This window comes from Populus nigra, chromosome 18 (genome assembly GCF_951802175.1).
Source record: "Populus nigra chromosome 18, ddPopNigr1.1, whole genome shotgun sequence".
Classification (NCBI taxonomy): Eukaryota; Viridiplantae; Streptophyta; class Magnoliopsida; order Malpighiales; family Salicaceae; genus Populus; species Populus nigra.
In genome coordinates, this window is record NC_084869.1 from 3998680 (window position 1) to 4017382 (window position 18703).

The following is an 18703-nucleotide window of genomic DNA, read 5'->3' on the forward strand; positions in this document are numbered from 1 at the left end:
CATGATCAACCTTTCTCCATCAGTTTCTCTTGAATTTGATGTTCCAAATAGAGTATGGAAAGGAAAAGATGTTTCTTATGCATACTTGAGAGTGTTTGGATGCAGAGCATTTGTACATGTTCCAAAGGATGAAAGGTCCAAGCTTGACAGTAAGACAAAGCAATGTATTTTCTTGGGTTTTGAAGATGATGAGTTTGGTTATAGGTTGTAAGATCCAAAGGAGAAGAAGATTGTTAGAAGCAGAGATGTTATCTTCTTTAAAGATCAAACCATTGAAGACTTTGAGCAGAAGGAGAAAAAATAGTCTACTATTTTTATTCCATCTAACCTGAATCCAAGACCTACTCCATAGCTGCCTTTGATGCCTGCTAATTATGGGGGAGATTTGCAAAATGATAATAATTGTGGTTTCCTTATTGAGCTATTAGTTGGTGATATTGAATCAGCTAATGATGATATTGATGTTATTCTTGAACATGTTATGCAAGAAGTTCTAGATGAGCCACAATTGAGAAGGTCAACTAGACCTCACCAACCTTTCACCAAATACTCTCCTTATGAGTATGTGCTGGTTACTGATGGGGGAGAGCCAGAATGCTTTAATGAGGCTATGTCACATGAGAAGAAAAGTAAGTGGTTGAAAGCAATGCAAGAAGAGATGAAATCCTTGCATGAAAACCATACTTTTGAGTTAGTTAAGCTTCCTAAAGGTAAGAGAGCACTTAAGAAAAAATGGGTGTTCAGGTTGAAAATTGATGAACATTGCTCACAACCAAGGTATAAGGAAAGATTGGTTGTGAAAGGTTTCAGTCAGAAGAAGGGTATTGATTTTGAAGAAATTTTTCACTAGTGGTCAAGATGTCTTCAATCCGAGTTGTGCTTGGTTTAGCTGCTAGTTTGAATCTTGAAGTTGAGCAACTTGGTGTGAAAACTGCCTTTCTCTATGGTGATTTAGATGAGAAGATCTACATGGAGCAACCTAAAAGGTTTGAAGCAAAAAGTAAAGAGCAGTTAGTTTGCAAGTTGAAAAGGAGTTTATATGGGTTAAAGCAAACTCCAAGACAATGGTACAAGAAGTTTGATTCTTTCATGGTGGATCATGGTTATGATAGGACAACTTCTGATCATTGTGTATTCATGAAATGGTTTCTAGATGGAAATTTTATTATTCTCTTGTTGTATGTGGATGATATGTTGATTGTTGGCCATGATGCTAAGAAGATTCAGATTTTAAAGGAAGAGTTAAGCAAGTCTTTTGCAATGAAAGACTTAGGACTGGCAAAACAGATTATTGGCATGAAGATTGCACGTGACAGGAAGAAGGAGAAACTTTAGCTATTTCAGAAGAGATATGTTCAAAAGGTATTTGAGAGATTCAACATGAGCAACTCCAAACCTGTTTGTTCTCCACTTACGAGCCACTTTAAATAAGTTCTAAGTTGTGTCCTTCAAGTGATGAAGAAAGAGATGAGATGAAAAAGGTTCCTTATGCATCCGTAGTTGGTAGCTTGATGTATGCCATGGTTTGTACAAAGCCGGATATAGCTCATGCAGTTGGTGTGGTTAGTCGATTCCTCTCCAATCCTGGTAAAGAACACTGATCAACAGTGAAATGGATACTTAGGTATCTCAAAGGTACTTCTAGTTTTAGCTTATGTTTTGGCAATAATAAACCTGTGTTGGATGGATACACAAATGCAGATATGGCTGGTGATGTTAATTTTAGAAAGTCCACATCAGGATATTTGATGAAGTTTGTAGGGGGAGCAGTCTCATGGCAATCAAGGTTGTAAAAATGTGTTGCATTATCCACTATAGAGGCTGAATATATTGCTCTTACTGAAAGGGGCAAAGAGTTGTTATGGATGAAGAAGTTCTTACATGAACTTGGTCTAGTTCAAGAGAACTTTGTGTTGCACTGTGATAGTCAAAGTGCAATCCATCTCAGTAAGCATCCTACTTTTCACTCTCGATCAAAGCACATTGAAGTTAGTTATCAATGGATTCAAGATGCTATGGAGATGAAGTCATTTGTTGTTGAGAAGATCCATGTTGATAACAATGCATCAAATATGATGACCAAGCCTTTATCGAGAGAGAATTTTGAGTTTTGTAGAAGGGAAGTAGGCTTGGTAGAGCCTCCTTCATTAAAGTTTACAAGTTGATCGCCAGTATGGCGAATTCCTCACATGGTGCGTGAGAGGGAGATTTGTTGTGTGTGATCCTGCACCATGTAATAAGGGGGCCACCACATTTATTAGTAAGAGCCAGCTAGACACCTCTTTGAATTAAATGGGTCTGCCACTGTAGAGGGCTCTAGGGTTTTTTAACAAAAAGAGAGTAGAGAAAAATGGTAGAAAGAAAGAATAAGAGGCAGCAACGTAGTCTCTCTTCTTGCTTTGATTACTAGCTCGTTCACCGTCGGATCAGGCTGAGATTTTGACCGAAACTTTTAGACATGTTACTCTTCATTTTGAACGGTTGGATCGAAGATTGGTGATGTGGAAGCTGGCTGTTTTGACATAAAATGGGGCTGTCAGTATTGTGAGTTTTTTTCAAATACTTCTCCCTTTAATCTTGTTCTATTCCAAGAATAGGTTGTTCTTGATGATATGAATGTTGTAGCCCTTAGTTAAATCTGATGAAGAACAATTGTAAACCCATTATTTGCTGATAGTGAAAGTTTTTAGGTGGACCACGGTCCCGTGGTTTTTTCCCGCATTGGGTTTTCCACGTAAAAATCTTGGTGTTGATTTGTGTGATTGTTTGCATTATCTTGTTGATTGTTTGATTCTAATTTTGATTGTACAAAGAGGGAAATGATTGGAACTTGTGAATTGATTTGGCAAAACTGGTTACTGATTGTTCCTGGTTTTTCCCAACAAATCCCCACTCCTTTATTTATGGATTTCTTTTCTTTTTTTTTTGTTTTATAAAAAACTTGCCTTTTTTATATCAAAAATGTTGTTTTTAAAAATAAATATTTATTATTATCTTAAATGTAAGTTTTAACATAAAAAATGAACTGATAATGTTGATGAAAATATATTAAAAATAAAAAAATAAGAAAAATTAACAAAAAATATCTAAAAATGGATAATAAAAAATTAACAAATTTTTTTTTTCATTCACATTGAATATTTGTGAATAAAGTTTTTAGATAATTATGCATATTATTATTAATGTTACCATAAAAAATGATAATATTATTTGAAAACAATGGCATAATCGGATAATTACTTAAGTATTACTTTAATAAATTTATTTAAAGATAATCTTCTTATATAATGTAAAAATATAATAAAATAAAAAAAATTAAGCGCCATTATAAATAAAATGTCTAGGAGTCTAGATAAATAGGCCTACGTGCCTCACCAATATATACAAACGTAGGCACATCTGGGTTTTTGTAAAGGGCCATTTATATTTTTGTTAGTTCTTATTTATTTTAGTTGAATAAATGACATGTACTCTTAACTTTTTCCATTAACCGAAGTTTGCTTTGGTAATTAAAAAAAATAGGGTATTAGTTTTTTAACCTCAAGAACCTAGATTCAAACTATTTTTTAACCCAAGAATATAAAAAAAATATATAATATAGATCTCTAAAAACCTATTTATAATAACAAAACACATTTTAATCATCTAAAAGCTCAAAATCATACTTAGTTTAAATTTCATTTGAGGCTCTATCTATTTTTTTTTAGTATAATTGAAGGTAAAAATAATCCCATTAAGTTTTTTTTCTTAAAAACAAGGCCTTAGATATCAAAATTGAAGTTATTAGCAGCCAAAAATCTTGTCATTTGAGGGCTCTCTCTCTCTCTTATTAATTTTTTTTAATGAGATATTCTCTTATTTCTTAATTTCTAGGGATTAACACATGATAAAATTAAAATTTTATATCAAACATAATAACCTAAAAGAACATGAATAAAATATGCAAAAAAAACTCGAGGGATCAAACAATACTTTTGCTCACTTTTTTTTTTTTGAAGAAGGGCTTTGTTTCTTCTTTTAACCTCTCAATTTCTATTTTTTTTTTAACAAAAAAGCTAAAACTCTATTTCATAAAATTAACCATTAATTTAATGTCTTTAAGCAAGTGATAAAAAGCAACTAAAAACATATTTCAGTGTATAAAACTATGAAAACATAACTTAAAATGATTAAATTAAAAAGAAATAAAGTTCAACAATTGAATTATAAATTTTCCAAACTATAGGGATCAAAATATAAAAAAAATACAAAAATACACGTTAAATAATCAATAAACTAAGAGTGTGTGCCACAATCTATTTTAAAAATTTATTATTAATAATAATATCCAATTACTTTTTGAAAAACTTTAAATTATATTTAATCGTAAACAAAAAATAAATAGTGTGTAAATTGTTGAACTTCAATGACTAGCCGGATGTAAAATGAAAAAAACAGGTAAAAAAGAGAAAGGTTTATATCTAAAACCTAATAGTAAAAAAAAGGAGTCGTCATAAATACAATAAGACTGTATCTTTTCCTTAATAGTTAATTTCCATTTCATTGTTTCGAGGTTTATGAAGTAAGACAAAAAATTGAAAGTTATTCGTTAGAAAAATTAAAAAAAATGGAAAAGTCTTATCTTTTTAGAAGTCTTCAAACCTAATTTTGCAAAGATAAAATCATAACCCACTTTTTTTTTTTTGGGGACTTAGCTAGTGTCACTTGATCACTTTTTAAATTTGAGATAGTTTCTTTTTAAAAAAATTCCTTTTTAATTCTCTAAAATATAAATAATAACAATTTTTTTTAAAATAACACACAATTTCAATTTTGATTATATATTCTGGAAATTCTTGTTGACCGTTTCTCATAGAGTTGTTATAAACGACTCTCTAACTCGAGCTCTTAAAGTGATTCACTCTAAAAGTTATAACATTTATATTTATGAGCTTTTGAAGTGGTTCATTCTAAAGTTATAACTACCCTGTAATATACTAAATATGTGGAATATATAACTATTAAAGCTTGATGGATGCTTTGGCTATAATACTGTTATTTGGTTCCCATATTCACTTACTCAAATCTCTTAAATTTTTACACCATTTATATAAAGAGAGTAGGGTTTGAAAGTGCTAAATATATATATATAAAAAAACAGTAAATACATGAGAAATATCAATGACTGAAAGTATTGTTTCTTTATTATTAAGTTTTACTTCTATTATAAACATATTTATTCCTCATTATAGATTCGTTTATTAAATTTTACAACTCTCTCCAATAATGTCTCTCAAAATTATCTCAAATGAAAAATAATAATAATTAAAAAAACATTTGACAAAACTGTCGGCAAAAACCAGCTCAATTAATATTGTTTGCCCAAAAGAACTGCAAGATCTACCACATCAAAGGCTTGTTACTACCTTGCACAGTGCCTGTGCCTGGGAGCTTGCTTATTCCCTAAGCCGACACTTCTCCTTAGTTGTCCAAACACCATAGAAAGGAAAGATCAGCAGCTAAGTCCATCTAATAGAAACATCCTTTTTAAAATTTCTAGTCATTATCAATATTAACAAAATTAAAAATATATCGCGGTTCCCATCATATATATAGAAGAAAAAACTATTTTTTGGTAACGTATTTATCACAAAAACAATTAAAAAAACTTTCAAATGTAATTATTTTCGGGGACCATCACGTATACGAAGAAGAAATAGTTCTTTTTTGTTAGCATATATGTCAAAACAATTATAAAAAATACCAGCTGAAAATCTATTTTGAGGGGACCATGACATATGAAAAGGGATATAACTATTTTTTTTGTGACATATATATCATCACAACAATAAAAAAGTTTATAAGTTTTTGGACCATAAATGCCTCCATTCACGAGCTAGGGCAAGGTTCCTATTTGTCATTCTCAAACGCGAAGCAGCTAATTAGAAGATGCTTTTTTACTTCTTATTATTGTAGGAAGCTGTAGACCGGCTTTGAGCATCGACAAAATGCCTTAGCTCATCTGCTGGTCCATGAAACAATTTATATTTATAATTTTATTAAATATTCAAAGGGTGCAGCAGATTGATTGAGTATAAGATCATTTTTTTTTAAAAAAATGATTGGTTGAGAAGAAAAAATCAAATACTAATGGAGCCAATCTTACTACTCAAATTTGTCTGGTCAAGGCATGAAACATAATTGATTTTAGCATTGATATAGAAAACCTAACCCCAATTGTTGTTATCATATAATTTTTTTTTTTTTTATGAATTAAAAAGTTACGTAGCTCCTGGGTTTTTCTCATAGGAGAACTAGCCATTGTATGACCAAGAGAAATTATATGCACCTAAAGTTTCCAGAAAATAAACTAAAATTTTCTTCAACGAAAATATAATTCAGTATAGCCCCATCTGAGTCAGCGGTCTTTTATTTTCTTATTTTAAGGTGAAGCAAATTAATCTTTATTTTTGTATTTTATAATTTTGCTGATCGAGCCATGGTTACCAGTGGTGTATATAATGGACCGTATTGTGCACGGATGTTAGAGTAGGATAAACCGTTGAAAAGAGACAGAGAGATCTTGAGATATGGCAGGAGCTGTGCAGAATGTTAATTTTTCCAAGGCACTTCCAATGAATGGTGGGCATGGCCTGTACAGCTATAGCAAGAACTCCACCTACCAGGTATTATAAACTCTTAATTTTGATGCTTTGACATTACAGTGATCAGAGCACCCTTTGCGTATGCTAATAATATAGTTCAATAATGGGATCTCCAAAGGCAGAACATATTTCATATTGAGAAAGAAAAAGATTTTAAAAAAAATTGATCCAGCAGGATCTTGTTTCACTATGCGTGCCTTTGTTTATCAACCATAAAATATTTACATGCTGTTCGAACATGCGAGCGATAATTGTTCGATTCACAGGCGCTTTTGGCTTGAGTATTCAAATTCTATTGCCTCGTGCTGAGAATATTTGTTGCTGAATATTATACTTTGGTTATGATTTTGACAAGAGAGGTTTGGAAGTGTGAGGAGAGAAAGGAAGGTGAAGGAGTGGTTGTTAATGGTGAGATATATAGGATGAGATAAGTGTTTCTTGCGAAAACAAGCCAAAGAATATGTTTACACAATCCAATTTCTTAATAATAATTGTAATTCTAAGGAAAAAAACCTTCAAGCTCATTTGAGAAACCTTTCGTAAGTGTGAATGGAAAGTTGGGAGGATAGGGGAACGCTCAAGACTGACACAGAGGGAGGAGATTAAGGGTATGAGAAAGGTGGGAATTTTCTCTCATTACTAAAATTTAAGACCATGATATATAAGATTACATAAAAAAACAAAAACTTTGCATGCTGTGGATATGTAAAAGCAAATGTTTTTACTAGTTAATATATGTATATATATATAATTTAAGAGATAACGAGAACATAAAATAAATATCTCTTGACAGTTTTGATGTAAATTTTTATATTTTAAAAACTTGTTAATTTGATTAAAGAGATAGAAACATGAAATAAATGTATCTATATAATTTAGAATTGAATTTTTATATTTACAAAATAAATCTATTTTCAGATGATTTTGAAGTAAATTTTTATATTTTTAACATAAAACAGAAAGTATAAAAAAACCTGTTATCTTTTATTTTTTATCTCGAAATAATAATAAAATATTATATGTGCATGCATATCATGAAATTTTATGTGAAATATTCACTCGGTTTTTTCTACTAAGCGGTAGTTTTTGTATGTGATTCTATTCTTTAATTTTCTTAGCACTAGCGCGTGCATTTCACCTTTCATAGTATTCACTAACATTACCAAATATACATGCAACTTTCAATATTGAAGACGAGTAAAATTTTGATTTACAGAAAAAAGTTATAGTTGCAGTCAAGGATCTTGTCACTGAGGCAATTGCTGAGAAGCTCGACATCTGTGTCCTATCTTCATCGAACACCATTTGTGTCTCAGACATGGGATGTTCTGTTGGACCTAACACTTTTGTTGCAGTTCAAAACATAGTTGAAGCGGTGCTAAACAAGTATCAAAGCCAAGGACATGATCATTCTAGACTGCCCGAGTTCCAAGTTTTCCTCAACGATCACGCTTTGAATGATTTTAACACGCTCTTCAAGTCCCTTCCTCCCAACAGGAACTACTACGTTGCTGGCATGCCGGGTTCATTCCATGGTCGTTTATTCCCGAATGACTCTCTTCACATTGTACACACTTCCTATGCTCTCCAATGGCTTTCTCGGGTGCCAAAGGAGGTCGAGGACGTAAGCTCTCCTGCTTGGAATAAAGGAAGGATATATTATTCCAGTGCTGGAGATCAAACTGTCAAGGCTTACGCTGATCAATTCGCCGAGGACTTGGATTGCTTCTTGCATGCCAGGGCACAAGAGGTTGTCCGTGGAGGGTTGATTATACTCATGGTCCCAGGCCGCTTGGATACAAGCCCTCATACTCGAGTAGTTTCCAACATTTCATATGACATCTTGGGATCTTGCCTTATGGACATGGCTAAGATGGTATGGAATCTCAAACCACCATGACCTTTTCTTCTTGAAAAAACAAAAAAAAACATTATTAAACTTTGGAATTGCTTAACTTTCTTTTCATTGTATGTGTATATATATATATATAACTGATGAATTTTCCGGGGCAGGGAATCATAAGTGAAGAGAAAGTGGACTCCTTCAACATACCTATATATTTCTCCTCTCCACAAGAAGTAGAGGCGACTGTAGAACGAAATGGTTATTTTAACCTAGAAAGATTAGAGTGCCTCCCCCTAGAAAAGAGTCAAGACACTATTCCACAGAAAGCAAGAGCAGTATCATATCACATCAGAGCTGGTTTGGAGTTCCTTTTGAAGGAGCACTTTGGACATGAGATCCTGGATGAGCTTTTTGACTCGTTCAATAAAAAGCTCGAAAAATCTGAAGTCTTTCAGCTGGGGCTAACATATAGTTTGCTTGCATTCCTCAAACGCAAGGAAACATGATTGGTGTTGGAAGATAAACTTGTATTTTAATAATGGTTAATTAATGAAAACATTTAATTAAGTTCATGCATTAGCCACCTAATCATCTTATATTTGGTTCAGTGTTTGTATTATAAGTTATTGTTGTAAGGGTTGTGCTTGTATCAAGATTTCTATGAATATTTATATAAATATTTGAGTTTGTGTTTGAAAGTAAGTTAATTAGAATTTTCAGCTTCAAAATTCTTCTCTCCTTTGGTTTTAATTAATTCATTAGCACATTTTTTCTTTTTTTTTAATGTCACTGACAAAGAATCATCTTAACCTAATAACTTAAGCTGTTAGATGAAGTTCAAGATATGATTTATATTATTCTTTAACACACCCCTTCAAGTGAAAGCCCTTTGAACTTGAAACTTGCATAAGCCCATATTAACTTGTGCTTAATTTTTATCAAATAAATAAAAATAGTAAAATTCAAACTCATAACTGCTTGATCATTAAAGCTTACATTACTATGTCAAAGAACTATTTAAATCTAATAACTTAAATTGTTAGGTGAGGTTCAAGATATGATATATTTTAATCTCAGGTGCAATTTTTGAACACGTGTTGTTTTTCATCACATGAATTAATGTTTGTTTTTGCAGGGTTTTAATTTTTTTTAATCATAGAATATACCATTTTCACTTAATAAAAATTAAAACAACATACATATAACTATTTTCGAAAACTTATTGGCTATAAAACTAGAATTCAACAAATAAGAATAGATTAAACAAAAAATATAATAAAAATAGTAAATATGAATTCTAGAATCTTTTGGTTGACGTCAAATAGAAACTTCTAATCTTTCCCGGGCTTTTAATTACTCTCTAATTTATGAATAGATTAAACCAAAAATATAATAAAAATATTAACTGACAACTTTCGTTGAAAAAGTACTAATTTATGACTTTCAAAACCATTGGAAAACTAGCATATGAATTCATAAAAAAATAAATAGAGGGACTAACTTGTAATTCACTCCAGTCTCTATTAACTTTAAAAGCTCATGAAATTAGCTTATGAATTTATAAAAAAAAAATTGAATTTTTTAAAAATATAGATTGGCCTGCCTTGTTTAAACGTTCTTTTAATATAAATAAGAATAAAATAAAATAATATATAGTGTCCCACTCGCGTGATACACCAAATCATTTCAGGCGGTCCTTACAAACAATAAATTAAATCATTGCTGATATTTTGCAAGTCAAACAAAAACCAAATCTATACGAATCGCTATAATATATAATATAGGCACAAAAAAGATATATATTAGATAGCCATAAAAGCATCCAATTGAAAATTGTGAGGTTAGCAAATATATCCGATCGAATCATGAGATCATTTGGACATTATTACCAATTTGCCCTTTTTAATTAATTTATTCAATTCTTGATCACCTAATGTGTCATTCTACTTATTGAATTATTCCAGATTTCGGATTATGTATATAATTAAGAATACAATTCTTTATTTTATTGATTTATTCTTGACAGAATCCACTTTATCCTTTTTCAACAGCATCTCGTGAGTTTGCCCATGACTACCTAGATTTATCTGTATTTTGTTTTTCTTAATTTATATTGTTTTTTTCTGTAATAATTTTTACTATAATTAATTTTTATTACATTCCTTATTAAAAAAAATAATTCTTTAGTTCAAATTTAGGATTTTTATCCAACAATAATGTTTTTATTACATTCCATTATTATTTTTCACCATCATAATAAATCTATAATTAACATGATTGGTTGGTCTTCATGGAAAAACAAAAAGAGATATGAAAAACTTAATAATCTCTTAATATCACACATATTGACTCGGTGTATTGAAGGAGATAATGAATCTTTTCAATTTTTAGCAAATTGGCTCGGTTGATGCTTTTTTAAATGACATGGTGTTGTTGACGGGCTGCTTTTAATTATCAGAAATAAATAGATAATAAAGGAAAAATAAGTATTTTTCAATATTTAATTACTCAAAATTCAGTTATAATAAAAACTAGTACTCTAATTCTCACAAATAATATACAATCTCGCAATGATATATAAACTTGAAGTTATGCTAAAATCTCCCTAGGGCTTTCTTGGTTTTCTAGATTTTGGTGTTGTTTTCAAGGTTTTCTAGGTTTTGGTGTTTTTTCAGAGATGCTAGGTGCTAGTAGGCTCACTAATCCGGAATTTTGTTTTGTTGTCTTGCCTCCTGCAACTTCTTGGTTGTTCAGGAGTTTTTTTAAGAACTTTTTCGATTTATCAAACTAAAATTATATATATATATATAATTCTTACAATTCTTGGATTTCTATGTAGACTTTGTTTGTTTGCTGAAAAGTAATTTTTTTAAAAAAATAAATTTTAAAAAAGTAAATTATCTTCTGATATTTGGTGGTGTAATGAAAAATAAGTTAGAAAATATTTTTCAATGTTTGTTTATGTCATGGAAAATGACCTGAAAAATAACTTATTAATATTTTATTTTTTTTAAATTTATTAAAATAATAAGAAACAAATGTTACAAATTAAAAAGTTGAATGAGAATAAATTGAGAAAAAATATAATTTCATAAATTATCTCAAATAAAATAAATAATAATCAAAATAATAGAGATCAAATCTAAAAAATAAAAAAAAAATAAAAGATGAAGAAATTAAAATAATAATAATTAACATTTCATAAATTATTTCAAATAAAATATGTAGCAATCAAAAGAATGAGGATCAAATTTGATACATAAAAAATTTCAATAAAAAAATGATAAGGGAAAAACAAATAACAATTATAAAAATGATGACCAAAGTTAATATAAAAATAAAATTTTAAAAAATAAAATTCAAAAATAAAAATTCAAAACAAAATATATATAGCAATCAAAATTTTAAGGACCAAATTTGATATAATCAGCAAATAATATGATATTTCTAATTTTTTCACAACTTTCAAAAAGTATTTTCCGCTTAAATTTTCTAGAAAACAATGTTCGCTAGAATAATTAATGTTCGTTGATTGGACAACACTTTTCTTTGACTGGAAAACACTTTTCTAGAAACCAAGCTAATTTTTTTTACTGAAAAATGTTTTTCATTGACTAATTTTTTAAGTGGCAAACAAACACGAAAAAATTTTAAAAATAATTTTTCAAAAGATGAATTTTAAAAAACAAAAATAGCTCTAGATAGTCTATTTTTACCAGGAGGTTGATTTAGTCTCGATACTCAAAAATTGAATCAATTAAATTGAAAATAGGATAATTTGATCAGGTCTCTAATATGTTCCCTTGTTTCTAATTGTGTCCATCATTTCTCTATATAATATCAAATTCTTCATTATATCTCTCTCTCAGATTTTGCAATCTAAGTTGACATAATTATATATTTTATATCGACAACGCCCTTGCAGTTTTCAATTATAAAACAATCAAAATTTTTGAAATTAATCAGAATTTTTTTTAAAAAAATTATAATGGTTGAGTAATTTTTAAAGTTAATTAAAGTTTTAATTTTAAAAATTTTTAAACAATTTTATGAATATTCTCTACACTTCAGTTTTCTAGATCAACTATCTCAACCATTCGTACATCCATTCTAAGGATGGATATTTTTGGTTCGGTATGGTTTTTATTAAAAATAAGTAATTAAAATAATTAAAAAAAAACTGAAACTGGTTCAAACCGACTAGTTTCAGTTCGGTTCGATTTGGTTTTTTAGAACAAAAACCGGTTCAAACTAACCGGATTCAGTTTGGCTCGGTTTTTTTTTGTTTTTCAGTTTGGGTTTGGTTTGGTTTTTTCGGTTTCAGGCTTATAAAATCGAACCGGTCGGTTTTATAAAAATTCTAATCGGTTTTTTTTATGGTTCGTTTTTTCAATTTTTTTCCGGTTTAATAGGTTTTTTTGCCCACCCTAATCCATCCTCTTTCATTTCAGTTTTTTTTAAAAAAAAAATTAAAATTTTTAAGCAATTTGGATGAAAAAAACTTTACAATGAGGCATGTTAAGGAATCAAATACTATGCTATGACTACAATTAAGAATTTAGAGATATCCAAATATATAAGGACATGCCTTTATCATCAAAATAACTAAAGCAATGGCCATCAAATCATAAAAGCATTAAGTGAGCGAAACAAGGCTCTTAATTTTTGGTAGTGGAGGATTTGGAAAACAACTATTTTGATATATATATATATATATATATATATATATATATATATATATATATATATATATATATATATATATATATAGAACTAGAGAATTACAAAGCATGAATTTCTAAAACAAATTATTTTTCAATTAGTAAATTTATTTTATTTAGTTCTCTGTTTTCTAGAAAGTCTTTCACAAGTAAACACAAAGATAACAATATGGAGCATGTCTATTATACAATTGTTCTTTAGAATACAAAATTTAGATTTTTTTTTATCTTTTCCCCACGTACATGAGTTAAAAATATGAACAATATATTTTTCCCCACATACATATTTGAAAAATATGAACAATATAATTAGAGCTAAGTCAATCCAAGATATTCTACCAAACTCGCGGTTCAGATCATGTGATTAGAATAATCTGATAAAAAAATATAAAAAAATATAAAGCTTTTTTATTAAAATATTCGTGTTAACTTTTCAAAATCGTAACCCAGGACATTAGACATAAAGCAACAAATCTAGAAAAATCATGAAATTCAATTCTTAGTCAATCATATATTGAAGAATAAGATTGAATTTTTTTTTAAAAAAATAGCAATTAAAATGATGATGATCAAATTTAAAATACAAAATAAATTTTATATTTCATTGAAGGATGGAATTGAAAAACAAAATTTTTTTAGTAAAAGTGTTAGAGAATAATATAAATCATATCCTGAGACCTTACCTAACAACTTAAGCTATTGGTTGAGATAGTTTTTTGACATGGTATCAGAGCCTTGATGACCAAGCGATCACGAGTTCGAATCTCACCATCCCTATTTATTTAATAAAAATTAAGCACAAGGTAAAGTGGGCATGTTCAAGTTTCAAGCCTAAAGGGCTTTCACTTGAGGTGGTGTGTTGGAGAATAATATAAATCATATCCTAGGATCTTATCTAACAACTTAAACTATTGGGTTGAGATAATCCTTTGACAAAAAGGATAAAAAAATTTAAAAGAATATTTCTCTAAATTGACTTTAAAAAAATTATGTTGTAATTAAATGGTAAAGTTGAAAAGATTAGTAACTTTTACAAAAGAGCCAAGAAAAAAAATAGAAATCAAAACAATGAGAACCAAATAGTAAAATATGATACCATCAATTTGAATTGAATGATAAAAATAAAAACCAATAAAACTTTTCTAAAAGGGCCAAGATAAAAAATTAGAAATCCAAAGAATAAGGACCAAATTGAAGAATATAATATTTGATAAATTTGGATTCAATGTTGAAATTAAAAACAAATAAAATTTCTACAATAGAGCCAAAATAAAGAAAAAATGAGAAAAAAAAGGATTAATGTTTAAATACTGACAACTAAAAGGATCAAGTTGTAATTTTCAGAGAAAGAAATAAAGAAGAATGGGAAAAAAACAGGTTCACCAGCAACAAACCAGACCACCACCAAAGCACACACCACTCCAACATGAAGAAAACTATGTGATGCTTCCAAAGACATGATGGAAGGATATTTTTGGACATTGAAAGGGGCCACGCATGCTGTCCGAAAGGCGTGAATGTCTTCCCACATGTCCTCAAGTGTGCCACACGTGCATGTTCTTTTATTTATTTATTTAGTTAAATACAAAGGCGACCTTGAGCTGACTTTCTAATTACAAGAAAAAAAAACATTGCAAAAAGCCAAAAACACCCGTTGACCTTGTGCTTAAATTCTTTTATTAAAGAGTATTTTTGTTGTTTTTACTATGTATTTTTATTTTTTATATTTGGTTAAATATTAAATTATCTCTCAATTTAATTTATAATAATAAAAATATATTGTGAAAATATAAAAATATTCATGAACACTTCATTTTACCGTACAATTAAAATAATAAATACTTATTTATTCATAATTAATTTGAAAAAAGTAAATAGACCAGTCTAAAAAAATTTCAAGTAGAAAAACAAAAACACCGTTATGCTATTCAAGAAAATATAGAGGTAGAACACTTTTCCAATGTCAATAAGCAAATTGCGGACGGGCAACCAAGGACACATGGGCCTTGGAAGAAGATAATTGTCATTACGAAGGGGATTTATATTATGAGAGTGGAGCTCTGCAAACTTCCAGAGATTGTTGGAATATGCCTTAGGCAAATCACGGTTAGTGATAAGTTGTGGCCAATGAAACAGTTTGGTTTTGCCGGTGTCTTGACAAAATAATCTGAGTCGAACTGAAAATGATCGGTTTGAATGAATTTCTAGTTTGTTTCGGTTGGGTTTTAATTCTAGAAAAAGTAATTTAGTTATTTTTTAAATGAAAATCAAACTGAAAACGCTCACCCTGCTTCCTAGATCCCATTTTATGTGGATACAATTCATTCTTGAATATAGAGGATTTTTCTTAATCAACAGTATTTTGCAAGAGAGGGAGAAAATCAGAAAATGGGCATCTCCAAGATGAAAACTCATCAAAAGAAGGATAAGCAATGGGCTCACAAGCAACAGCAGCAGCCTCCTATTTATCTTGCATCAACTGGGTGGCTCTGAATTCGTCTCAGATATCATCCTTGAACCCTTCATTTCTCCCTCTCAGAGCCGAAACCTGTCACTTTCCTCTTCATTCTGATATAAAGCAGGACACCTCTTCTCTCAAATACCCAAACCTTCATCTCCTTAAACTCCGAAATGTTAGAACTAGAGCTACCCTTGATGAAAGTGCTCCTGCCCCGCTTCGTGCCCAGGAAGAAGAAGATGAAGGACGGCAGCCCCAACCCAGCGAAGTATGTCTTTGGGTTCTGTGAAAACTTTTATTCGGTTCAGTTTTGTAGATACTCATGAATCTTTTAGTTTTGTCTCTGAGTTTGGTCAATGCAATTAAATGAGAAAATAAAGAACACGAAAGAGCTATTCATTTATGGATAACAGTAATTCAGTGTGCTTATTTAACGCAACTGCTTAGCTTATAATCTTGTTTTCTTTGTGATTTAGGAAGTTGAGGAGAGTGTGAAAGTGCTCAAGAATGCTGCAAAGACAAGAAAGGTTGCAGCAGAGGTGGTTTTGTCAGCTCTAACAGTGATTGAGAAGGCCAAACTTGACCCCTCAGGGTTTCTTAATACACTTGGTGGGTCGAAATCCCCTGGCAGAACTTGGATGCTTATTTTCACGGCTGAGGTTAGTTTACTTGTACCTCTTGTTATGGGCGGGCTTCTTTTCTTATGGTTAACAACTGCTTCCTTTTGTGCAGAAGAAATTGGATCGTGGACGGTACTTCCCCCTTACTGCTATTCAGAGGTTCGATGCTGCTGTAAGCTCCATTCTGCCCCTCATTGTTCTTTTTATTCTTATTTTTGTGATTATAATTGTGGTGCAAATGGGGGAGAAGAGAGTTTTTTGTGCATGTAGGATGCTTATGTTTAACTTTTAAGCACTTCATTGTAATGACCACTCAAAATGGAGTCCTCATATTGGATGCTCTTCTGTTGAAGGAAACAAAAATGGTTCTTTTTTCAACTTCCTGATAACCCAGAGTAATTTTCCACCAAAGCATGAAATGCTTGCAACTTTAGAAACAAGACAGTGAAGATGCCAGAAGCAATTTTGTCATAGTTTGAGTGACAGGATGAATTGGTTAAGTAGAGAACTGGTTATCATCTTCTCTGAATTCCCCCTTATTTCCTTCCTTCTTTGTCCCTATGACAAGTTCAGTCACATATTAATATTGTTTTTGTGTATTGTCTTCTATGATAAAGTATAATTGGATTGCTTTTACCATCCAATTGACGATAAGACAAATTCTTTACTCTGTCACTTTTAGATACTACATAATCTTCTTTGGATTGTCAGGGAAAGAGGATTGAAAATGGAGTCTATCTTGGACCAATTGGATTCTTGACGTTTGAAGGCAGATTATCATGGAAGAACAGAATACTGGCCTTCATCTTTGAGCGCATGCGCATAAAAATTGGACCTTTGAACCCTTTTGAGATCAGTCTTGGCCAAAAGAAAGACAGAGAACCAAGCACGAAGGACCCTTTCTTCATCTGGTTTTATATTGATGAGGAACTAGCAGTTGCTCGAGGCAGAAGTGGGGGGACTGCATTTTGGTGCCGATGTCGCCGCTTTGCGACTTGATTCATTCTCAACTTTTGTGGCTTATCGTGGCATTGTGCTCCTTCTGAAGATGGTAATATTCACTAATGAATGCAAGTGTTATTTTATGCTTGTAAAAAGTAGACTGATGACCTGCAAGTGCATCGTATCTCACACATTTCTTTTTCACCAGATTTGATGCTATGAAACATTCCATAGGTTCTTGAATGGCCTATGTTCATATTATTGAAGCAATATGATAAAACATAATTTTAGACCTAGTTATTTGTTGTATTAATATTACCACACACACACACACATATACATATATCCCATTGTGATTAGCTATCTTTTCGTTTATATGTGTGGAAGTAACAAACATTTATATAATGAATGATGAGAAAAATACATCAAAGGATATCTAAATTTCTTTGTAGCTCCAATAGTCTTTTTTCTCTTCTTCTTTTCATTAGTTTTCTCTCCTATTTTATTATATAGATCATAGTTGAGAAATAGTCAGACCATGGTTTTAAAAAAACATGTTAGAGCCTGAAAATGCACAGCAAAATGCTGGACAACCCAGCTATAAGTAAAAAAAAACTGTAGAATTATGACCCAGTTGGCATAAGTTTTTTCCCATGCAAATTATGTTATCATAAGGTGTTATATTATATTAGACTAGTAATTAAAAATGTTTAGTTTATCGTAATAAAAACGTACAAAACATAAAATATTATCGAGGTAAGCCTAGAGTACATACAATTTAAAATCTATAAATATGCAAAATGAAATTCAAGACAAACATGCATTCAACATAAATATAATAAAAAAAAATACTAGCATGTGTGCTAAGTACATATTCAAACTTGCAATATATATATGATCAAAGTCCTAAAACACATATTAATAATAAAAATAATGAAGTTTAAATGAAAACAAATAAGGATATTTATTTGTTAAAGAACTTTACAAGAATAAAACTTTTGTTGTTGTCAATGATAAATCCTTTAGTCTTCGAGATTTTATTAGACCTCACTTGTGTAACTAGAATATTTATAATATGTTTCCCAATATTTCAAAACCACCACCTTAGTTTAGATACACTTTTAAATAAGGTCTTTGAATTAAAATAAAAGAACTCAAATATCTTTTAACAAAGTACAAACCTAAACTCTAGATTTGAAAGAATAAAATAAAGTATAAAAGATAATCAAAATGCTAAAAATAAGATGAGAAATAATGTGAAAAAATCTAAAAAATTCAAGTTAGAAACTCTTTCTTCACCACCACCACCCATTTTTATAATGAATTTTGAAAGTTAAAAGATTAAAGAATTAATTTCCATTATTATTAATATTTGATTAGTCACCATAAATCAAGAATTAAATCTAGAAAAACCAAGGGTTCTTTGAAATTAATTTCTCACTCATCTATAATTTGTTTAAGCCATATTAATT

At 30.2% G+C, this 18703-nt stretch overlaps 2 protein-coding genes across 3 annotated transcripts; both read left to right on the forward strand.

The window, feature by feature from the left end:
- The first annotated feature begins 6540 nt into the window (after positions 1–6540).
- On the forward strand, positions 6541–9313 carry LOC133677855 (loganic acid O-methyltransferase-like). The gene is made up of 3 exons (XM_062099992.1): positions 6541–6665; positions 7861–8520; positions 8658–9313. The coding sequence occupies exons 1-3, from the start codon at positions 6570–6572 to the stop codon at positions 8994–8996; spliced, it is 1095 nt and encodes a 364-aa protein (XP_061955976.1). The 5' UTR covers positions 6541–6569; the 3' UTR covers positions 8997–9313.
- A 6272-nt stretch (positions 9314–15585) lies between these two features.
- Positions 15586–17527, forward strand: LOC133678196 (uncharacterized). Of its 2 annotated transcripts, none has more exons than XM_062100433.1 (4): positions 15586–15937; positions 16146–16328; positions 16405–16461; positions 17001–17527. In XM_062100433.1, the coding sequence occupies exons 1-4, from the start codon at positions 15644–15646 to the stop codon at positions 17286–17288; spliced, it is 822 nt and encodes a 273-aa protein (XP_061956417.1). In that variant the 5' UTR covers positions 15586–15643; the 3' UTR covers positions 17289–17527. The 2 variants fall into 2 exon arrangements, with proteins under 2 accessions (XP_061956417.1, XP_061956416.1); XM_062100432.1 differs by having other exon boundaries at positions 15589–15937; positions 16402–16461.
- Positions 17528–18703: the final 1176 nt, after the last annotated feature.